At 40.1% G+C, this 25,080-nt stretch overlaps 1 protein-coding gene across 2 annotated transcripts in view; it reads left to right on the top strand.

Moving 5' to 3' along the window:
• SLC12A2 (solute carrier family 12 member 2) overlaps nt 1-6,379 on the top strand; it is a 368,917-nt gene extending 362,538 nt beyond the window's left edge. For both annotated transcript variants that reach the window (XM_053701642.1, XM_053701641.1), the window contains one exon: nt 5,619-6,379. In XM_053701642.1, the coding sequence (XP_053557617.1) occupies nt 5,619-5,754 (136 nt within the window). In that variant the 3' untranslated portion in view covers nt 5,755-6,379. The remainder of the gene's footprint in view (nt 1-5,618) is intronic.
• The last annotated feature ends 18,701 nt before the right edge of the window (nt 6,380-25,080 follow it).

Genomic DNA, 25,080 nt, shown 5'->3' on the forward strand with positions numbered 1-25,080 from the left:
GAATCTAAAGGATTCCCTTGGGACAAGGTTAAGATTCCTAAGATTCTATCCTTCCTTCAAGAAGGATTGGAAAAAGGATTATCTGCAAGTTCCCTGAAGGGACAGATTTCTGCCTTGTCTGTGTTACTTCACAAAAAGCTGGCAGCTGTGCCAGATGTTCAAGCCTTTGTTCAGGCTCTGGTTAGAATTAAGCCTGTTTACAAACCTTTGACTCCTCCTTGGAGTCTCAATTTAGTTCTTTCAGTTCTTCAGGGGGTTCCGTTTGAACCCTTACATTCCGTTGATATTAAGTTATTATCTTGGAAAGTTTTGTTTTTAGTTGCAATTTCTTCTGCTAGAAGAGTTTCAGAATTATCTGCTCTGCAGTGTTCTCCTCCTTATCTGGTGTTCCATGCAGATAAGGTGGTTTTACGTACTAAACCTGGTTTTCTTCCAAAAGTTGTTTCTAACAAAAACATTAACCAGGAGATTATCGTACCTTCTCTGTGTCCGAAACCAGTTTCAAAGAAGGAACGTTTGTTGCACAATTTGGATGTTGTTCGCGCTCTAAAATTCTATTTAGATGCTACAAAGGATTTTAGACAAACATCTTCCTTGTTTGTTGTTTATTCCGGTAAAAGGAGAGGTCAAAAAGCAACTTCTACCTCTCTCTCTTTTTGGATTAAAAGCATCATCAGATTGGCTTACGAGACTGCCGGACGGCAGCCTCCCGAAAGAATCACAGCTCATTCCACTAGGGCTGTGGCTTCCACATGGGCCTTCAAGAACGAGGCTTCTGTTGATCAGATATGTAGGGCAGCGACTTGGTCTTCACTGCACACTTTTACCAAATTTTACAAGTTTGATACTTTTGCTTCTTCTGAGGCTATTTTTGGGAGAAAGGTTTTGCAAGCCGTGGTGCCTTCCATTTAGGTGACCTGATTTGCTCCCTCCCTTCATCCGTGTCCTAAAGCTTTGGTATTGGTTCCCACAAGTAAGGATGACGCCGTGGACCGGACACACCTATGTTGGAGAAAACAGAATTTATGTTTACCTGATAAATTACTTTCTCCAACGGTGTGTCCGGTCCACGGCCCGCCCTGGTTTTTTTAATCAGGTCTGATAATTTATTTTCTTTAACTACAGTCACCACGGTACCATATGGTTTCTCCTATGCAAATATTCCTCCTTAACGTCGGTCGAATGACTGGGGTAGGCGGAGCCTAGGAGGGATCATGTGACCAGCTTTGCTGGGCTCTTTGCCATTTCCTGTTGGGGAAGAGAATATCCCACAAGTAAGGATGACGCCGTGGACCGGACACACCGTTGGAGAAAGTAATTTATCAGGTAAACATAAATTCTGTTTTTTCTCCTCCCCTATATTAAAAGGATGCTTTATATAGCAGACTCTATCACGGAGTCTTTGCAGAAGAGAGATACTATTCCCATAGAGGATGATAGTTTCTTTTGGACCTTATGCAGGAGGACAACCTGCGGTTGGTATGGCTACTGTCTCCAGTGCAGCGGCGTACTGGTTTGATGTGTTGTCTGTTTCTATTGGACAGACACCCACCTTCGAAAGGATAGAATAGAGGCCCTTAAGTTAGTAATCTCCTTTAATACAGAGGATTATTATGCTGCGCACTATGATTCAGGCTTTGCCATACTGGCACGCAGAGCATTTATGGTTAAAATCTTGGTCTGCGGATTTTTCATCTACAGGATAAGACAAATAAGCGAGAGGACGTCAGAAATAATTTAGGTTGTTTCAAGATTTCTAGGGAAATCCTTTCCCTCCTTCTCCCAAGCAGGAGCAGTCTAAGCCTTCTGGAACTCCCAGTCAGTCTTAGAATAGGGGAAAACAGTCCAAGAGGCCTCCTGTTGAATCAAAGACAGCATAAGGGGCGTGCACCTGATCCGTAAGGGGGCAGGTTTTCCTTCTTCGATCAGACTTGGGTTTCTGATTTCATGATCACTTGGGGACATTGTGTCCCTGGGGTACAAATTAGAGTTCAAGACTTCCTTCCAGGGGCAGGTTTCTGCTTTCAAGAAGGAGAGGTGTTTTCACACTGTGTAGGAGACCTCTCTGACCTGGGAGTGATAGTTCCTCTTCCAATTTAGGAACAGGTTCTGGGATTTTATTCCAATCTGTTCGTGGTTCCAAAAAAGAGGGAACCTTCAGGTCTATTTTAGATCTCAAGAGTCTAAACATGCTCCTCAGAGTACCGTCCTTCAAGATGGAAAGTATTTGTTCCATTCTCGCTTTGGTCCAAGAGGGTCAATTTTGACAACGGTGGATTTTAAGGACGCGTACTTGCATGTTCCCATTCACAGGGATCATCACAAGTTTCTAAGGTTTGCCTTTCTAGACAAACACTTCTAATTCGTGGCTCTTCCCTTCAGTCTTGTCACAGCTTCCAGAATTTTCTCAATGGTCCTGGGATCGCTGCTGGCGGTGCTTCGGTTATGGGGCATTGCAGTGGCGCTCTATCGGGATGACATCCTAGTCCAGGCAAGATCACACACGTAAATACAAGGGTAACTTTCTTGGGAACCATCATAGATTCCCTATCGAGGAAGATTTTTCTGACAGATGTCGGTAATCAAGGATTATCGATACTTGTTTAGCTTTTCAGCCCACTCCTCGGCCATCAGTGGCTCAGTGTATGGAGATATTCCGGCGACGGGAGCAGAAATGGACATCATCCCGTTTGTTCGGTTCCATCTCAGAGATCTGTAGTGAAACATTCTCAGGCTATGGAACGGAGATTAATGTGGAATTGTCTCCTCGAATACTTCTGGAGCAGGAGACAAGGGATTTCCTTCAATGGTGGTTGTCTCGGTATCATCTCTCCCAGGGTACCTGGTTTGGCAGACAATCTTGGGTGATTTTGCCAACTGACACCAGCCTTCTAGATGGGGAGCAGTCTGGGGCTTCATAAAGGCTCGGGGAGTTTGGACTCAGTCAGAGTCTGTTCTACCTATAAATATTCTTGAACGGAGAGGTAACCAAAATAATTCAGTGGGCGGAAACCCTCTTGTCATCTGTCGGCATTCCACATCCCAGGGGTGATTATCTGGGAGGCGGACTTCCTGAGCAGGCAGACCTTTCATCCTGGAGATTCATCCGGAAGTGCTTTCCAGCCTGATTCTCAAATAAGGTCAGCCGCAATTGGATCTCATGGCATCTTGGCAGTGTACCAAGCTTCCGAGGTACGGGTCAAGGTCCAGGGACCCTCAGGCAGTTCTGATAGATGCCCTGGCATTACCTTGGACCTTCAGTCTAGCATACCTATTTTTCTCAGTTTGCTCTTCTTTCCCGGGTTATTGCTCGAATCAAGCAGGAAAGGGCCTTGGTGATCCTCATTGCACTGGCTTGGCCTCGCAGGATTGGTATGCAGATCTGGTAGACATGTCATCTCTGTTGAGGAAGGACTTTCTAATTCAAGGGCCCTTCCTTCACTCTAATCTAGTTTCTCTGATGCTGACTACTTGGAGAATGATCGCTTATTTTTATCTAAGCGGGGGTTTTTCTGAATCGATCATAGAGTCCATAGTTAATTCTTGTAAGCCTGTATCTAGGAAGATTTTCATAAGATAGGGCGTATATATCTCTATTGATGTGAATCCAAAGACTTCTCATGGAGTAGAATTAGGATTCCTAGAATTTTGTCCTTTTTTCAAGAGGTACACAGACGTCTGGCAGATGTTCCAGATGTGCAATCTTTTTGTCAGGCCTTGATCAGGATAAGGCCTGTGTTCAAGCTAGTTACTCCTCCATGGAGACTTAATTTGGTTCTCAAAGTTCTTCAAGGGGCTCCGTTTGAGCCTATGCATTACTTAGATATTATGTTGTTATCTTGGAAAGTTTTATTTCTTGTTGCTATTTCTTCTACTCGCAGAGTGTCAGAGTTCTCGGCTTTGCAGTATGAGTCCCCTTCCCTTATTTGGCATTCAGATAAGGTAGTTTTGCGTACTAAATTAGGAGTTCTTCCTAAGGTTGTTTCTGATCGCAACATTAATCAGGAGATTGTTGTTCCTTCCTTGTGTCTTAATCCTTCCTCTCAGAACGAATGACTTCTGCACAATTTGGACATGGTTAGTGCCTTAAAGTTTTACCTACAGACTAAGGATTTTCGTCCGTCTTCTACTTTATTTGTGGTTTTCTCAGGAAAACGTAAGGTCAGAAGGCTACTGCTACCTCTCCTTCTTTTTGGCTGAAGAGTATCATACGTTTTGTATATGTGACTGCTGGACAGTAGCCTCCAGGGAGATTTACGACTCATTCCATGAGGGCTGTTGCTTCCTCATGGGCATTCAAGAATGAAGCTTCTGTGGTAAAGATTTGCCAAGCTGCAACTTTTGCCTCGGCTGAGGCTGCTTTTGGGAGAAAGGTTCTTTAAGCAGTGGTGCCTTCCGTTTAGGTTACCTGTCTTGTCTCTCCCGTATCATCTGTGTACTCTAGCTTGGGTATTGATTCCCAATAGTAATTAAGATTATCCGTGGACTTACCGTGTCATTAAAAAGAAAAGAAAATGTATGCTTACCTGATATATTTCATTTTAGACACAATGAGTCCACGGCCCGTCCTGTTGTTTAGACAGGTTATTTGTATGTTATAAACTTCAGACACCTCTGCACCTCGTTTCTTCCTTTTTCTCCTTAACTTCGGTCGAATGACTGGAGTGGGAGGGAGGGGAGGAACTATTTAACAGCTTTGCTGTGGTGCTCTTTGCCGCCTCCTGCAGGACAGGAGTGATATTCCCAATAGTAATTAAGATGATACGTGGACTCATTGTGTCAAAAAAGAAATAAATGTATCAGGTAAGCATACATTTTCTTTTGGCTGTAGAAATCACAATTTACACTGAAAATATGAATAACAGATGTATAATATAAAAAGAAAAACTATATAAGCAAGAGCCAATAGCAGTAATTAATCTGAGTAGGAGCAGATGAGAGAGATAGATTTTGGAGATTTTTGAATCTGAAATAGCTGGTTGTGCTCAGCCATAATTATCATTTCAATACCTAACTATGTTTAGACAATGCCCTTGAGAAGAACAGGTGATGGTTTTATTGAGCCAAATGCAAAAATAAACCTTAATGAACAATTTCCCATACATTGAAAAGGACACTAAAGTCAAAATTAAACTTAACAAATGTGTGATCTATTTAAAGCATTTAACATCTTTCCTATTTTATTCCATTATCTAAATGTGCACAGTTTTATATGCACACTACTGAGGCACCAGCTCCTACTGAGCATGTGCAAGAACTCAGAGAATATACGTATATGCATTTTGTGGTTGGCTGATGGCTGTCACATGATGCAAGGGGAAAGAACATTTAACCAACTTAAATTTGTCAGAAAACAAATCTACTACTCCATTTTAATTTCATACTAAATGTTTTTGCATTTGTCTTTTTTATTATACATTTTTTGATTATTCAATTCTGTGTTTTTAATACTCTGCAGTAGGTATAACAAGTCATTTGGAATACATTAAGATGGAAACAAATTTATAATACAGTGTGCCTTTAAGGGTATGCCCTAAACGGACCACATTGAGTCTGCTCATTTGTATAACTATGCATATTAATCCAGATTTACATTTCTTGATGTTTTCTATTTGCAGGAGCCTCCCAGTTGCAAGAAAAGGTGCAGTGTCAAGTGCACTATATATGGCTTGGATAGATGTACTATCTAAAGACCTGCCACCTGTCCTCCTTGTCCGTGGTAATCATCAAAGCGTCCTTACATTCTACTCTTAAGCTCTCCCTTTTGCACAGCTCCGAGGAAATGGTACTTCATTGGCTAAAGTGCCAGTCTGGCCATTTTGTCTGCATCCCAGAGTGGCAGATCTTGTCTTTCTCTTCATTATTCTACTGACTCGAAAGCACACGAATGAACGTTACTGAGCAGTTAAACTGCTTTTGTTACAGAACAGTTGGCTTCATTAGGGAGAATCCGACATATGGGACTCTGATACATTGAAATTCATTTATCTGCTACTTGAACAGCAGCAATAAGAGTGTCTGGGATTTTTTTTTATTATTATTATTATTTTTTATTATTATTTTGACCAGTGGAAGGATTCTAAATTTGTAAAAGCCTTTAGCCTTGAGGTGCCTTTTTGAAATTAACCAAATTTCATCCATACCCCTTTTTTTATAAACTTGTATAGAATGTACAATCTGCCTTCAACTAGAACTTAAGATAAAACCTTTAGTTTCCAGTCTCTTCCATCTTGATAAACACTTATGCTGCTTTTCCGTCTTCCATCAAGCTATTCTCACTGTCATAGATGTTTTATTTTTTTTATTTTTAACTGTCTTAGATAATGCACAGGGTTAAAAATAAGTCAGTTATTTCAATAAAAGTAAAATAACAAAGATGTATTTGGACAATTTAGCAATTTTTTTTCCCATTATTTGTTTGGGGTGGGTGACTGAATTACTTAATCCCCATAATGTGTACAAATTTCATTCAACACTAAAGTTTGTTGTGATCGATAATCTTTATATGCAACAGTTTGATCCAATATTCAGTGGTCTGTGTGAAAGTCATAAATGCCAGGATATTTTAACAGATTAAGTTAGTATGTTACTATGCACACTTTCTTGGCATTCCTTTAAATACACACCTACCATTTATTTCTTCTGACCTCAAAGACAACCCATTCCTTTATGTTAATGACCGAAGAACAGAATGAACTGGCAGGTTTTGTATAATTACTCAGGTTTGCTCATTCCACAGACAAAAGTGATATCTTAATTTCAGCATTTTAAAATAGTGTCTGCTTATGTTTTATTTTCCACCTTTTAATACTACATATACTCGTCTTTTTCAAGTTCTATTTATCTATTCTTGTGAAATTCTAGAGAGAGATGAAAATAAGATTTATAACGCTAATCTATTCATCATAGGAATCACTGCTACATGTCCAAGTACAATATCATTGATATATGCTACAACTTTTCTTTTGACTATTGCTTTCCAGTTGTGTTATTACTGGTTTGGGATTTTATAAGGTGTGTTTTTCTTTTTAAAGACACAATGAGTCCACGGATCATCTTCATTACTTATGGGATATTCACCTCCTGGTCAGCAGGAGGAGGCAAAGAGCACTACAGCAGAGCTGTTAAATAGCTCCTCCCTCCCACTCCAGTCATTCTCTTTGCCTACTTTAGTGCTAGGAAGAGGTAAAGTTAGGTGTTAGAAAAGATTCTTCAATCAAGAGTTTATTATTTTTAAAGTAGTGCAAGATTGTGCTGCTTTGTCCCTAGGGTGTAGCCGTAGTCCATATCAGTCTCTTCAGTAGAGCTTTTGGTGGCTTTAGAGCAATAGGAACTGGTGGGACATAATTCTCACTGCGCCTCCTATACATTTATGCTGCCATTATCCGGATAGCCTAAGCACACTTAACTCAGGCTTTATCATTTTCCACAGGGCTATGGGAGGGAGAGGACCTCTTAAACCTGCTGGACTGTCCTGCTGTCGGACAGTATTTAAGGTAAGTGCTAACTTTGTTTATTCTGGGAAAAGTAAACTCAGAGGAAAGTGGGCACTTTAAGGCTCAGACAATGGGCTCCTTATGTTGGGACATCAATCTCTCTTATTTGGAGGGTATTGGACAGGACAGCCATAAGTACAAGCACTGGGGCTGGGAGTTGAGCTCAATTATAGTTTATGGTGATTATTTTCCCTAATGGTCTATGTAAAACACTGATTGGGTGATGAGTTTTTGACTGTAACACCCACGATTGGTGGGGCTATCGGTTTGCGCGCTTTTTAGGTTAACTGCGCAGTATTCAGCCGTTCTATCATTGCATGGACGTCTGCACATTATTGCTCTAAAACCGCATGGATTCCGAACTCATTAAGCAAGCGGTTATAGCGCTATTGTGGTCCTGAACATCCGGATCGTTCCAGCTCTAAAAAAGTTAAGAGCAGGGAGTGAGTCTGTTTGGCAGGTAGGCGCCTCAGCAGAGTTGCTGATGTGTAAGGGTGTCTGAATTTTGCTTTGTTTAGCTAATGGGATACGTTTTTAAAAAAGTTATCTTTTAAAATTTAAAGACACAGTAATGTTTTTTCTGCCATCAAATTTTTTGGAGATATAGAGTAATTTGATTATCTTATGACTTTTTTTTTAGCACATATTTCTCATGTAGTAAAAAAGTTATCCTTCAAATTTTAAAGCGACAGTAAAGTTTTATTAAAAAAAAAAAAAAAAAGGATTTTTATTACATTGTCATCTTATTGTGCTTCAGTATGGACATAGGAGCCGTACAAAATGTTACTTGCTCCATGTGTTTGGATGCAAATGTGGAACCACCAATCCCTTTATGTCCCTCATGTATTGAGAGGACTTTAAGTTATAGGGAAATGATTTTTTCAGAACAAAATTTTTCAACAGCGGATGCTTCTCAGGAGTCTAATGACGAGATTCAGAGTATACCGCAGCTTTCTCCCCATGCGTCCCAAACTTTAACGCCCGCTCAAGCAGTGCCCTGTAATTCTACTCTAGCGCCAGCTGGAGTTACCTTAAAAGACATAGCTGCGCTTATGTCTTCCACCATTTCTGATGCATTGTCTGCCTTTCCAATGCTGCAAGGCAAACGTAAAACAAACATTCAGTAAGTAAGGTTTCTGATGCAATGGTGGCAATCTCGGATGTACCCTCCCAGGGAACTGAGGTGGAGGGTATGGAGGTTCCATCGCAAGGTGAAATTTCAGACTCAGAAAGTTAATTACCTCTGACTGATTCTGAGGTTGTAACTTTCAGGTTTAAACTAGAACACCTCCGTTTGTTACTCAGGGAGTTTTTGGTTACTTTAGATGACTGTGATTCCACAGTAGTGGTCGCTCCTGCGAAGTGGAGTAAATTGGACAGATATTTCGAAGTTCCTTCTTACTCAGATGTTTTTCCAGTGCCAAAGTGAGCTTCGGAAATTGTTTCTAAGGAATGGGAGAGACTCGGTGTTCCCTTCTCTCCCTCTCCTATTTTTAAAAAGATTTTTCCCATAGCTGACTCTTTCAAGGAGGCTTGGCAAACCGTTCCTAAGGTGGAAGGGGCTATTTCCACCTTAGCCAAGCAAACTACTATTCCCATTGAGGATAGTTGTGCTTTCAAAGATCCTATGGACAAGAAGTTGGAGGGTCTACTTAAAAAGATTTATGTTCACCAGGGTCTGCTATTGCAGCCAGCTGCGTGCATTGCTACTGTCACTAGTGTGGCAGCATATTGGTTTGATGCTCTGTCTGAGTCTCAGGACTGAGACTTCCTTAGAGAAGATCCAAGATAGGATTAAAACTCTGAAATTAGCTAATGCTTTTATTACGGACGCTTCTCTGCAAATGACTAAATTGGCAGCTAAGAGTTCGGGGTTCTCTATCCTAGCCCGCAGAGCTCTATGGTTAAAACCTTGTTCTGTGGACGTGTCATCTAAGTCTAAGCTTCTAGCAATTCCTTAAAAGGGGAAGACCTTGTTTGGACCTGGCCTGACAAAAATTATCTCTGATATCACGGGAGGTAAGGGTCATCTCCTTCCTCAGGATAAGAGAAACAAACAAAAAGGACAGAGTAATTTTCGTTCCTTTCGAAATTTCAAGGGAAATTCTTTATCTTCCTCCTCTAAGCCGTAACAATCTAAACCTACTTGGAGACCCAACCAGTCTTGGAACAAGGGTAAACAATCCAAGAAGCCTGCTGTTGAATCCAAAACAGCATGAAGGGCATGCCCCCGATCCGGGACCGGATCTGGTAGGGGGCAGACTTTCCTTCTTTGTTCAGGCTTGGGTTTGGGACGTTCAGGATCCCTGGGCAGTAGAAATAGTGTCTCAGGGATACAAACTGGAGTTCAAAAATTTTCCTCCCAGGGGAAGGTTTCTTCTTTCAAGATTATCTGCAGATTAGATAAAGGAGGAGGCGTTCTTACATTGTGTAAGAGACCTTTCCTCTCTGGGAGTGATTGTTCCCGTTCCAGTACTGGAACAGGGGCAGGGTTTTTATTCAAATCTGTTGGTGGTTCCCAAAAAGGAGGGAACCTTCAGACCTATCTTAGACATCAAGAGTCTAAACAAGTTTCTCAGAGTTCCGTCATTCTAGATGGAAACTATTCGTACCATTCTTCCATTGATCCAGGAGGGTCAATTTATGACAACAGTGGATTTAAAGGATGCATATCTACATGTTCCTATCCACAGAGATCATCACAGGTTCCTGAGATTTGCTTTTCTAGACAAACATTTCCAGTTCGTGGCTCTGCCTTTCGGTCTGGCCACGGCACCCAGAATTTTCACAAAAGTTCTGGGGTCTCTACTGGCGGTTCTAAGACCACGGGGCATTGCGGTGGCGCCTTATCTGGACGATATTCTAATCCAGGCGCCATCTTTTCAACAAGCAAGATCTCATACCGACGTGGTGCTATCCTTCCTGAGAGCTCACGGGTGGAAGGTAAATCTGGAAAAGTTTTTTAATCCTGAATACAAGGGTGACTTTCTTGGGAACGCTAATCGATTCTATATTTGAGAATTTTTCTGACAGAAGTCAGGAAATCAAAGATTCTAGATACCTGTCGAGCCCTTCAGTGGCTCAGTGCATGGAAGTAATCGGACTGATGGTGGCGGCAATGGACATCATCCCGTTTGCTCGGTTTCACCTCAGACCTCTACAGTTAAACATGCTCAGGCAGTGGAATGGTGATTATGCAGACTTGTCTCCTCGAATAACCCTGGAACAGGAGACGAGGGACTCACTTCAATGGTGGTTGTCTCTGGATCATCTATCTCAGGGAACCTGCTTTCGCAGACCGTCCTGGGTGACAACAGACGCCAGCCTTCTGCGGTGGGGAGCTGTCTGGGGTTCCCTAAAGGCTCAGAGAGTATGGACTCAGGCAGTCTGTTCTTCCTATAAACATCCTGGAACTAAGAGCGATCTTCAATGCTCTTCTGGCCTGGCCTCAATTGGCTTCAGCCCAGTTTATCAGATTCCAGTCGGACAACAACGTCAGTGGCTTACATCAATCATCAGGGAGGAACGAGGAGTTCCTTAGCGATGACCGAGGTAGCCAAGATAATCCAGTGGGCGGAGGTCTATTCTTGCTATCTGTCAGCGATCCACATCCCAGGGGTGGACAACTGGGAGGCAGACTTCCTGAGCAGGCAGACTTTTCATCCGGGGGAGTTGGAACTCCATCCGGAAGTGTTCTCCAACCTGATTCTCTCGGAGTTGGATCTCATGGCATCTCGACAGAATGCCAAGCTCCCGATATATGGGTCGAGGTCCAGGGATCCCCAGGCGGCACTGATAGATGCTCTGGCGGTTCCTTGGTCTTTCAGTCTTGCATACCTATTTCCTCCGTTTGTGCTTCTTCCTCGGGTCATTGCTCGAATCAAACAGCAGAGAGTGTCGGTGATTCTTATTGCTCTGGCTTGGCCTCGCAGGATTTGGTATGCAGATCTGGTGGAAATGTCATCTCTGCCACCTTGGAGACTTCCGTTGAGGAAGGACCTTCTAATTCAAGGGCCGTTCACTCAAATCTAGTTTATCTGAAGCTGACTGCTTGGAGATTGAACGCTTAATTTTATCCAAGCGGGGTATTTCTGAATCGGTCATAGAGACCATGATTCAGGCTCGTAAGCCTGTGACTAGAAAGATTTACCATAAGATTTGGCGTAAATACCTTTATTGGTGTGAATCCAAGGGCTACTCATGGAGTAGGGTTAGGATTCCTAGAATTTTGTCTTTTCTCCAAGAAGGTTTGGAGAAGGATTTATCAACGAGTTCCCTAAAGGGTCAGATTTCGGCTTTATCTGTTTTGTTACACAAACGTCTGGCGAATGTTCCAGATGTTCAATCATTCTGTCAGGCCTTGGTCAGGATCAGGCCTGTTTTTAAACCAGTTACTCCTCCATGGAGTCTTAATTTAGTTCTTAAGGTTCTTCAAGGGGCTCCGTTTGAGCCTATGCATTCCTTAAATATTAAGTTGTTATCTTGGAAAGTTTTGTTTCTTGTTGCTATTTTTTCAGCTTGTAGAGTATCTGAGCTCTCGGCATTGCAATATACTTCTCCTTATTTTACATTCATATAAGGTAGTTTTACGTACTAAACTAGGTTTTCTTCCTAAGGTTGTTTAAGATAGGGACATTAATCAGGAGATTGTTGTTCTTTGTGTCCTAATCCTTCTCAGAAGGAACGTCTTCTGCACAATTTGGACGTGGTCTGTGCTTTAAAATTTTACTTACAAGCGACTAGGGACTTTCGTCAGTCCTCTTCTTTGTTTGTAATTTTCTCTGGAAAATGTAAGGGTCAGAAAGCTACGGCTACCTCTTTCTTTTTTGGCTGAAGAGTATCATCCGTTTTGCATATGAGACTGCCGGACAGCAGCCTCCTGAGAGAGTTACGGCTCATTCCACTAGGGCTGTTGCTTCCTCATGGGCATTCAAAAATGAACAGATTTGCAAGGCTGCAACTTGGTCCTCTCTTCACATTTTTTCAAAATTCTATAAATTTGATACTTTTGCCTCAGCTGAGGCCGCTTTTGGGAGAAAGGTTCTTCAAGCAGTGGTGCATTCCATTTAGGTTCCCTGTCTTGTCCCTTCCTTATCATCCGTGTACTCTAGCTTGGGTATTGTATCCCATAAGTAATAAAGATGATCCGTGGACTCATTGTGTCTTTAAAAAGAAAAGAAAATTTTATGCTTACCTGATAAATTTGTTTCTTTCTAGACACGATGAGTCCACGGCATGCCCTGTTCTTTTAGACAGGTTATTAATTATTATAAACTTCAGACACCTCTGCACCTTGGCTTTTCCTTTCTCTTCCTAACTTCGGTCGAATGACTGGAGTGGGAGGGAAGGGAGGAGCTATTTAACAGCTCTGCTGTAGTGCTCTTTGCCTCCTCCTGCTGACCAGGAGGTAAATATCCCTTAAGTAATGAAGATGATCCATGCACTCGTCGTGTCTAAAAAGAACAAATTTATCAGGTAAGCATACATGTTCTTTTTTTTAATGTTTTAACATGTTTTTATTCTTTTTGACCGCAGTCTTAAGTATTATTACTACCTTAGCCAGTAAATTGTTAAGTATCAGTATTTTATTATATGCAGTGATTGTATTTTACTACAAGCGTAAAAAAAAATAATTTGAAAGAGGTAATAGCTGCTATGTTTATTTCTTATTGTCTGTTACTTGCATAGACATTCACGTGTGTGTGCAGCCTGGACTATATTGTGCTGTAAGCATGCTATGTATTGATGGTAACGGTTGGCTTACAAGTCGATAAAGGCTCAGCACAGGCAATGTGTATGTTCTCCCATATTTTTGATCATTTGCAAAAATGAACTAGTGGAATACTTATTTTGCTGGCTAAGGAAAAATAAAAAAAATTATGAAAATTCACATTTAAAGGGACAGTAAGAATCTTGACATTGTAATATAAAATGTTTCATTATGCATAGTAGAACAACCTATTTTGCCCGCTTTCCTTTAATTTAACTCTACAATTAAGAGGATTGCAAGCTTCACAAGCCTAGCCCTGCCGTGTATCTGCCCCTAGTTGTCTTCAGCAGACATTAGCAGATAAGAGATTATAAACATGACATTGACTAGCTCTGTCTAGTCAAGTTCTGATGCACTTCTCCCAATAAGACAAGGAGCAGATGGAGGTTGACACGGTATAAATGCATTCAGTTTCATTTACACCTAGTGTGTAAATTTATTGCAAGACTGTAGAAAAATATAATTACAAGGTGTTTACTGTCCCTTTTTAACAGTTGCTGTTTGAGGTATTTTAGTCACTTAATATGTTTCATGCATGTTTTTGGTTCTTACATTTGTCCAGTTGGGTCTGTTGGAGCAAATTTGGGAATAAAATAGTTTTACATAAATATAAACATGCTAAAAGTTTGATAGGTCAATTACCTTTATTTTGTTTTTCATGTTAACCCCATCATAGTTTAAAACAGAAAACGTTATGTGTAAGTTATTTATGTTTTAAAAGGATACTGAACCCAAATTTTGTCTTTCATGATTCAGATAGAGCATGCAATTTTATGCAACTTTCTAATTTACTCCTATTATCAATATTTCTTTGTTCTCTTGCTAACTTTATTTAAAAAGCAGAAATATAAAGCTTAGGAGCCGGCCCATTTTTGGTTCAGAACCTGGGTTGTGCTTGCTGATTGGTGGCTTAATGTAGCCACCAATCAGCAAGTGCTATGCAAGGTGCTGAACCAAAAATGGGCCGGCTCCTATGCTTACAATCCTGCTTTTTCAACTAAAGATACAAAGAGTATGAAGAAAAATTGATAATAGGAGTAAATTAGAAAGTTGCTTAAAGGATTACTTTCTGTTATAATTTGTAAGCTAAACAACTAACATATTAAAGTTAATAAACATTAATTAAAACCTACTGACCTATATTTTCTCCAAAACGAAGTTTCATAACGTTCTAAAAGTTATCTTTTATTCGCCGATGATGTCACGTTATCCTGCCCACTATTTTCAGCACTGCGTGTTCAAAATACTTAAACCAATAACTTTGTGTTTAAAGCGCCATTTTGAAACCTAGGTATTGTAAACGGATTGGTACAGAGCAAAGGATACCCACGGAGTGGGTTTGGAAAACAATTAAATTTGCAAACAAGATTTCTGATATACGGTAGAGATATGTTAATGAAATGCTATTGATAAAAAGTGTATTTGGGGTAGTTAGTTAGTAACAGGCATAGAAAATATTTACTTACAGTGGCCCTTTAATATTGCATGCTCTATCTGAATTACGAAAGAAAAAATTTGGGTTCAGTGTCCCTTTAACGGTTATCTCAATTACTGTCACACAGTATAGCTGATTACTATGTTGTACACTGAACACAATTTATTGGAATTCATACATTTTCATGGGATTTGTTTTTGTTTGTTAACCAGTAAAATGTCCTTGGATTCTTTTTGCCATAAGACAATTGTTTTTTCCTTTGGTGAGGCAGAAAGTGTCTTTAAATAATCTGTAAATGGAATAGTGAAATGTTGTATGTAGTTATAACAATGTTGTAAAAAGTTCTCATCTGTTTCTTTACATGTGATTTTGTCTATCTGAAGAGATTCAGCACGGATATTTGTACAGCAAGCTTTTAAATCTGAAAATGTATTATAAGGAGATACATGTAAAATGCGCCTATATGGGTAAATGTGTGTATTCAATTTGATTGAAATATTCAGATTTGTTTTTCTTTTTAGTTTTGTACATTTTGCAGTGGATTGGGGTAAAAAGTAGGCTGTAATATGGAAAACCAACCTTAAAACTTTACTTAAAGGGACAGTATACACCAATTTTCATATAACTGCATGTAATAGACACTACTATAAAGAATAATATGCACAGATACTGATATAAAAATCCAGTATAAAACAGTTTAAAAAAAGCTCCCAATTTAGCTCTGTTAAAAAGGTAGCTAGAACAGCCACTGCAAGTGGGAAAAACGGACACTCCCCACCTCCTCTGCATATGAAAAGACTCTTTACACAAACAGGAGCAAGCTGTAGTAGGTATACATCAGTATTCTAAAAGTTTGGGGCTTGGTTAGGAGTCTGAAAATCAGAGCAATGTTATTTAAAAATACGCAAAACTATACATTTTTTTTAATAAACTGTATGGGTTATATAAATGGATCATCTGCAAAACATTTATGCAAATAAAATTTAAGTGTATAATGTCCCTTTAACATACAAAAAAGATGGTTATGGCAGCTCCCAGTATCTGAAATATTTTATGAACTGAACAAAATGATCACAAAACAATTTCTGACAATTTTAAGTCTTTGGGTATTACATGATATAGATTAAGAAAATGTATTAAACTTTAGTTAGTATGACCTTTCTATTTATAAATTATATACCTACCTTTTTCCCTGTTAAACTGCAATTAATGATAAATGATCCAGTGATGTGGGGCTATATTTTTTGTTGATTGTAAAAAAACAAACAAAAAAAAAACCTTGTCATGATTAGAGTGAACCTTTTGGGTGTAGGGTAAGCGCTGCTATATTGAGTTTGTGCACACACATTTTTGTCTCCCCCTTCAAGGGAATTTCGCTACTTGGCAGTGTCTCATATTGCTTTGTAAGACAAATATTACAATAGGTACCTCTTCAGGAAACCAATTTTGGTAAAATGTATATGAAAAACCAAATTAAGCTTGTGCACACATTATATATACATATATCTATGTCTCATGTTTTCTATCACTTTCACAACCTTTTATTTCCACAGCTAATGGACACTTCCATTTTTAAACTAAAAAGTCAGTAGTGTAACATGTATTCACTTTGTATTTACATGTTAACCTAAGTAAATTAACACTGCATTTAATATTTTAGTAAAGAATTTGTTATATATACATGCATTTGCCTAATTTAATTCCATTAAACTATGCTAGTAGGTGTAATAATAAAAAAAACTAACTTATTTATGATTTATTTTAAAAAAAAATAAACTGTACTCTTTTTTTTTTTTTTTGTTTGGAATTTTTAGATCTTTCCTTAATTACATTTTTTTAAACTTATTTTTATATATGCATTCTGGACATTGGACAGTAATAAAAATCAATATTGAAATATTGAACATAATAAAAGCATAGTGTGTTCTGGTTATTTTATTACACACTAGGATGGTTTAGTTATGATGTAACATACGAAAGGGGCTTTATCCAATGTGTTCATTGAGTATGACAGATATTTAATTTAATGTGGTTACAGCAATACATAAAACAGGTTCTCATTTTTAACATTTGTTGTGCATTGCAATTAAATTACAAATATGCATTTTTTTGGTTGATGTGCCAATCACATTTTGGCAACGTAGACAAATATAGCAGTAAATTTAGTGTCTTCCAATTTAATGCCCACAGAATACAATATGACACTACAGTGCTTAGTATTAGTCTATTTAATTATCCGTTCTAATACTACTTTTCTCTGTTCCTCGTTTGTAAAAAGTGCTTCTATTTTCTGCTGCTGGACCATTCCGGTTCTGTGTGTTCTAATTGAAAGTATATGTTTATGGGTCAATATATTTATAGTTTATTTGAAGATTTTCATTTATATTAAAATGTATATTTTTGTTCTGATTTTAATAGAATGTGTACCCTATCATGCATAATTGTGGGAAAAAATCAATTATGCCCCTCATTTGAAAAATTGTTGGAATAGTGAAAGCTTGGCAATACATGATACTAACTTTTTGACAAGTAAATAATTAATTAGATCTATAACGGGTCTGTGTGAATCTATACTAGAGTGGAGCATGCTGTTACTTTGCGAATAAACCAAAGAAAAAATACACAATTGTTAATTTAAGAAGTGTGTGTGTGTATGTATGTATATACACATCCATGTGTACCGTTCCATAGACAACAAAACTCTGGCAACCCTACTAACATTCCTCTTGCATCTAAAGCTACTACCCCTTTCACTTTTGCACTCTGGAACTCTTGCTTTGTTTGCAACAAGCTCCCTTCTATACATGACCTCTTTATCTCCCAGTCCTTCAACCTTCTGGCCCTAACAGAAACCTGTCTCTCTCTCCTAGACACAGCATCCACTGCTGCTCTGTCACATTGGGGTCTCCACTTCAGCCGCACTCCTAGGTCTGGTAATAGACAAGGAGGTTGTGTAGGTATTTTAATTTCCTCTTGTTGCACCTTTCAACAAATACAACCCTTCTCTTCCCTCACATTTTTCTCATTCAAAACCCACATAAGGTTATTCTCTCCCTCTCTATACGTGTTGCAGTCATATATCGACCCCCTGGCTCCTCAACTCAATTTCTAGATCACTTGGCTGCCTGGCTACCTTACTTCCTTTCCTCAGACACCCCTGCCCTCATTCTTGGCGACTTCAACATCCTTCTTGACAATCTCACTGCCTCCTCTGCAAAACAACTTCTGCAACTCACTTCCTTTTTTGGTTTGTCACAATGGACTGATTCTCCCACTCACAAAGACAGTCACTCCCTTGACCTGATCTTTAACTATCGATGCACTATTTCAAACTTCACAAACTCCCCTTTTCCTCTTTCTGACCACCATCTCCTCACTTGAAACGCATCATCCCTCCCTTCAACTTTCCCTCTTTCTACTCACACCAAACTAAACAGAAGCATTATGTCATTAGATTAGCAACAGCTTGCTAATTCCAATTCCACCCTTACATCCGTCCTTGACGTTCTGGCCCCTCTTACCATAGCTCGGAAATCACACACTCATCCTCAGCCCTGGCATACTCCTCTGACATGGTACCTACGCAGATGTTCCCATACTGCTGAGCGGCACTGGAGAAAATCTCAGCTGGTTTTCTTCATTACAAATTCATCTTGAAATCCTACTATTCTGCCCTTCTCTATAAGCAACATTACTTCTCTACTCTTATCTCTTTACTCTTTCTTCAAACCCAAAACGTCTGTTCTCCACTTTCAATACTCTTCTCCGCCCACCCCCATCTTTTAATACAACTTCTGTCAGCCACTTCAAAAAACAAAATCGACTCCATCGGAAACAAAATCAGCTCTCAACATACTTCCATTCTCTCACCCCCTCAAACGCTTGCAATCAACCACAACCCACATAGCCATAAACTTGGCTCTTTCCCCCTGTTACTGAGGAAGAAGTTTCTGCACTTATACTGCGCTCCCACCTCACTACCTGTCCCCTTGACCTTATCCCCTCCCTTCCCTCTCTTCTACCCTTACCCCTATACTCACATACATTTTCAACCTCTCCCTCAGCACCGGTATATTTCCCTCATCTCTGAAACATGCCCTGGTCACACCTATCCTCAAAAAAAACCTTCCCTTGATCCAACCTCCCCTTCCAACTACCGACCTATTTCCCTTCTTCCTCTTGCCTCAAAGCTTCTCGAAAAGCTAGTATATGCACACCTATCCCATTTCCTTACATTAAACTCCCTCCTTGACCCACTGCAATCTGGATTTCTTCCCCATCACTCCAGAGACAGCAATCGTTAAGGTTACCAACGACCTACTTACAGCAAAATCAAAAGGCCCCTTCTCTCTGCTTATCCTCATTGATCTTTCCGCAGCCTTTGATACTGTTGACTGCCCTCTTTTGCTCCAAACCCTCCAATCCTTTGGCATTTGTGACACAGCCCTCACGTGGTTCTCTTCCTACCTGTTAAACCGTACCTTTAGTGTAGCCTTCTCTGGAGCCTCCTCTACCCTGTCGCCTCTTTCTGTCGGGGTACCGCAAGGCTCTGTCCTCTGTCCCCTTCTCTTCTCAATCTACACGTCATCATTAGGTTCCCTAATTAAGTCCCATGGTTTCCAATATCATTTGTATGCCGACGACACCCAAATCTACTTCTCTGCACCAGATCTATGAACTTCCTTGCTATCCCGTGTCACTGTCTTTCTCACATCTCTTAATGGATGTCCTCTCATTACCTCAAGCTAAATATCTCCAAAACTGAGCTCCTTATTTTCCCCCCTCCTTCCAAAATCTCCACCCCCAGTCTCTCTCTAACTGTCGACAACCCCTACCCTGAATGCCCAATGTTTATGGGTCAATATATTTATAGTTTATTTGAAGATTTTCATTTATATTAAAATGTATATTTTTGTTCTGATTTTAATAGAATGTGTACCCTATCATGCATAATTGTGGGAAAAAATCAATTATGCCCCTCATTTGAAAAATTGTTGGAATAGTGAAAGCTTGGCAATACATGATACTAACTTTTTGACAAGTAAATAATTAATTAGATCTATAACGGGTCTGTGTGAATCTATACTAGAGTGGAGCATGCTGTTACTTTGCGAATAAACCAAAGAAAAAATACACAATTGTTAATTTAAGAAGTGTGTGTGTGTATGTATGTATATACACATCCATGTGTACCGTTCCATAGACAACAAAACTCTGGCAACCCTACTAACATTCCTCTTGCATCTAAAGCTACTACCCCTTTCACTTTTGCACTCTGGAACTCTTGCTTTGTTTGCAACAAGCTCCCTTCTATACATGACCTCTTTATCTCCCAGTCCTTCAACCTTCTGGCCCTAACAGAAACCTGTCTCTCTCTCCTAGACACAGCATCCACTGCTGCTCTGTCACATTGGGGTCTCCACTTCAGCCGCACTCCTAGGTCTGGTAATAGACAAGGAGGTTGTGTAGGTATTTTAATTTCCTCTTGTTGCACCTTTCAACAAATACAACCCTTCTCTTCCCTCACATTTTTCTCATTCAAAACCCACATAAGGTTATTCTCTCCCTCTCTATACGTGTTGCAGTCATATATCGACCCCCTGGCTCCTCAACTCAATTTCTAGATCACTTGGCTGCCTGGCTACCTTACTTCCTTTCCTCAGACACCCCTGCCCTCATTCTTGGCGACTTCAACATCCTTCTTGACAATCTCACTGCCTCCTCTGCAAAACAACTTCTGCAACTCACTTCCTTTTTTGGTTTGTCACAATGGACTGATTCTCCCACTCACAAAGACAGTCACTCCCTTGACCTGATCTTTAACTATCGATGCACTATTTCAAACTTCACAAACTCCCCTTTTCCTCTTTCTGACCACCATCTCCTCACTTGAAACGCATCATCCCTCCCTTCAACTTTCCCTCTTTCTACTCACACCAAACTAAACAGAAGCATTATGTCATTAGATTAGCAACAGCTTGCTAATTCCAATTCCACCCTTACATCCGTCCTTGACGTTCTGGCCCCTCTTACCATAGCTCGGAAATCACACACTCATCCTCAGCCCTGGCATACTCCTCTGACATGGTACCTACGCAGATGTTCCCATACTGCTGAGCGGCACTGGAGAAAATCTCAGCTGGTTTTCTTCATTACAAATTCATCTTGAAATCCTACTATTCTGCCCTTCTCTATAAGCAACATTACTTCTCTACTCTTATCTCTTTACTCTTTCTTCAAACCCAAAACGTCTGTTCTCCACTTTCAATACTCTTCTCCGCCCACCCCCATCTTTTAATACAACTTCTGTCAGCCACTTCAAAAAACAAAATCGACTCCATCGGAAACAAAATCAGCTCTCAACATACTTCCATTCTCTCACCCCCTCAAACGCTTGCAATCAACCACAACCCACATAGCCATAAACTTGGCTCTTTCCCCCTGTTACTGAGGAAGAAGTTTCTGCACTTATACTGCGCTCCCACCTCACTACCTGTCCCCTTGACCTTATCCCCTCCCTTCCCTCTCTTCTACCCTTACCCCTATACTCACATACATTTTCAACCTCTCCCTCAGCACCGGTATATTTCCCTCATCTCTGAAACATGCCCTGGTCACACCTATCCTCAAAAAAAACCTTCCCTTGATCCAACCTCCCCTTCCAACTACCGACCTATTTCCCTTCTTCCTCTTGCCTCAAAGCTTCTCGAAAAGCTAGTATATGCACACCTATCCCATTTCCTTACATTAAACTCCCTCCTTGACCCACTGCAATCTGGATTTCTTCCCCATCACTCCAGAGACAGCAATCGTTAAGGTTACCAACGACCTACTTACAGCAAAATCAAAAGGCCCCTTCTCTCTGCTTATCCTCATTGATCTTTCCGCAGCCTTTGATACTGTTGACTGCCCTCTTTTGCTCCAAACCCTCCAATCCTTTGGCATTTGTGACACAGCCCTCACGTGGTTCTCTTCCTACCTGTTAAACCGTACCTTTAGTGTAGCCTTCTCTGGAGCCTCCTCTACCCTGTCGCCTCTTTCTGTCGGGGTACCGCAAGGCTCTGTCCTCTGTCCCCTTCTCTTCTCAATCTACACGTCATCATTAGGTTCCCTAATTAAGTCCCATGGTTTCCAATATCATTTGTATGCCGACGACACCCAAATCTACTTCTCTGCACCAGATCTATGAACTTCCTTGCTATCCCGTGTCACTGTCTTTCTCACATCTCTTAATGGATGTCCTCTCATTACCTCAAGCTAAATATCTCCAAAACTGAGCTCCTTATTTTCCCCCCTCCTTCCAAAATCTCCACCCCCAGTCTCTCTCTAACTGTCGACAACCCCTACCCTGAATGCCCAATGTCTTGGGGTCACATTTGACTCAGATCTTTCACTCCTCACATTCAGTCCTTGGCTAAAGCCTGCCGCTTCCACCTTTTAAAAACATCTATAAAATTAGACATTTCTTTCATGTAATTGGCAAGAGTCCATGAGCTAGTGACGTATGGGATATACAATCCTACCAGGAGGGGCAAAGTTCCCCAAACCTCAAAATGCCTATAAATACACCCCTCACCACACCCACAATTCAGTTTTACAAACTTTGCCTCCTATGGAGGTGGTGAAGTAAGTTTGTGCTAAGATTTCTACGTTGATATGCGCTTCTCAGCGTTTTGAAGCCCGATTCCTCTGAGTACAGTGAATGTCAGAGGGATGTGAAGAGAGTATTACCTATCGAATGCAATGGTTTTCCTCACGGGAGATCTATTTCATAGGTTCTCTGTTATCGGTCGTAGAGATTCATCATCTACCTCCCTTTTCAGATCGACGATATACTCTCATATTCCATTACCTCTACTGATAACCGTTTCAGTACTGGTTTGGCTATCTGCTATATGTGGATGGGTGTCTTTTGGTAAGTATGGTTTCATTACTTAAAACACTCTGCTATGGTAAGTTCTAAATATATGTATTGTACTTAAATTTGCCATGATTCAGGTTTTCAGTATATTTCCTTTTGCAGACTGTCAGTTTCATATCTGGGAAATGCTTTTTTAGGAAAAATGTATTTCTTACCTGGGGTATAGTCTCTTTTTCAAATTGACTGTCTTTTAAATTCGCAGGCAGAATTAGGCTTGCGAGTCCGCAAAATGCCAAAGTATATTGCGTCATTCTTGGCGCGAGATTTTTTGGGCGTGAAGTTACGTTCGTTGATGCAAATTTGTTATTTCCGGAGTCTTAGTCGATGCCGAGTCCTTCACAAGGTTGTGTCTTCTGTGACGCGAGTATCATTTGCGGATGTTTTTGGCAGAAGGCTTTTCTTTTCAGAAGGCTTTGCCATCCTGCCTTCTAATAAACGTAAAACGTCTTTTAAAACTTCTCATAAAGTTGATGAAATTTCAAATGACCGGCAACATGCTGAATTATCCTAATCTGATGAGGATCTATTTGGTTCAGAAGATCCTGCCGCAGATATTGACACTGACAAATCTTATTTATTTAAAATGGAGTATATTCATTCTTTGTTAAAAGAAGTGTTGATAACATTGGATATTGAGGAAACTAGTCCTCTTGATATTAAAACTAGTAAACGTTTAAATTCTGTTTATATACCTCCTGTGGTTATTCCAGAAGTTTTTCCAGTTCCTGATGCTATTTCTGATATGATTTCTAAGGAATGGAATAGGCCTGGTACTTCTTTTATTCCTTCTTCAAGGTTTAAAAAATGGTATCCTTTGCCAGCAGTTACTTTAGAGTTTTGGGAAAAGATCCCCAAAGTTGATGGGACTATTTCTACTCTTGCTAAATGTACTACTATTCCTACGGAAGATAGTACTTCTTTTAAATATCCTTTAGATAGTCTTTCCTTAGATAAGATTCAAGTTTCCTATTTATTTTCAGGTCATCTTCTCAGGCCTGCAATTTCTTTGGCTGATGTTGCAGCTGCTTCAACTTTTTTGTTGGAAACTTTAGTGCAACAAGTATTGGATCCTGATTTGTCTAGCATTGTTAACTTGATTCAACATACTAATAATTTTATTTGTGATGCCATTTTTGATATAATAAAAATTGATGTTAAATCTATGTCTTTAGCTATTTTAGCTAGAAGAGCTTTGTGGCTTAAATCTTTGAATGCTGACATGACTTCTAAGTCCAGATTGCTATCTCTTTCTTTCCAAGGTAATAAGTTATAATAATTTCAACTGTCACTGGGGGAAGGGAGTTTTTTTGCCCCAGGATAAAAGACCTAAGGGTAAATTTAAAGCTTCTAACCGTTTTCGTTCCATTCGACAAAATAAAGAACAGAAACCTAATCCTTCGCCCAAGGAATCTTTTTCCAATTCGAAGCCTTCCTCAAATTGGAATAAATCCAAGCCATTTAAGAGATCAAAGCCATCCCCCAAATCTGCATGAAGGTGCAGCCCTCATTCCAGCTCAGCTGGTAGGGGACAGATTAAGATTTTTCAAAGATGTTTGGACCAATTCAGTCCAAAATCAATGGATTCAGAGTATTGTTTCTCGGGGTACAGAATAGGATTCAGAGTAAGTCCGCCTGTGTAATAATTCCACAAAAATAAAGATGTTACTTTTCTGCTCATTGATTAGCAACTAGGTTGCTAGCAATTAAAAATAGTTGTGTTTCCAATTTCTAGCAGTCTAGAGGCAGACTTAACTCTATACTGCTTGAATGCTGGGAAAATATATTATAGTTCTATGCAAACACATTAACATTGTCTTGTTGCTAATGTTGTCCACACATGAACATATTAGAACAGTAAGAATGAATATGACTCTCAAGATTGCTAGCAAGAGAAAAAATACATTGCGCATAAAAAATGAAAAATTATAAGATTGTCTGAATTTTGAATTATAAACCTTACCAAGCGTTGGCAAAGGATATGAGTGCAAGTGTTCATGACAGGTAAGATTAATAAGGCAAGTTTGGATGGTACCTTGACAAAGCAGCTGATAGATCTGTGGCAGGTAGCATGTATCTGGCGTACACAGAAGCGTCAGGCAGCAGCTGAGGTGACGTCACCGCCGATCAGCTGGAAGTGAGAGCGGAGCAGCGTCTTTGTGAAGATACTGGATATGCTTAAACAAGATTCTGCTTAGATTCAGAGAGGCTTGACAGAGCAGTATTACCTTCAATACCAAGCAATGAAGGTTATGTGGGTGTGCCTTATAAGGGGGAAGGTGAGTGAAAAGGAGGCTAGGAGGAACGGCTGTTAAAGGAACAGAGTATGTTACAGAGGGCCCCCTCAAAATGAACCACACCGGGGTTCAAGGATGAGGACGAAGTGGATTCCTCCGATGAAAGAGGGAAACCAGTCGAGGAGCTGACAAATTAACAGAGGGTTCCCAAGAGTCTTCTTCCG

Source organism: Bombina bombina, chromosome 2 (assembly GCF_027579735.1).
Source record: "Bombina bombina isolate aBomBom1 chromosome 2, aBomBom1.pri, whole genome shotgun sequence".
Classification (NCBI taxonomy): Eukaryota; Metazoa; Chordata; class Amphibia; order Anura; family Bombinatoridae; genus Bombina; species Bombina bombina.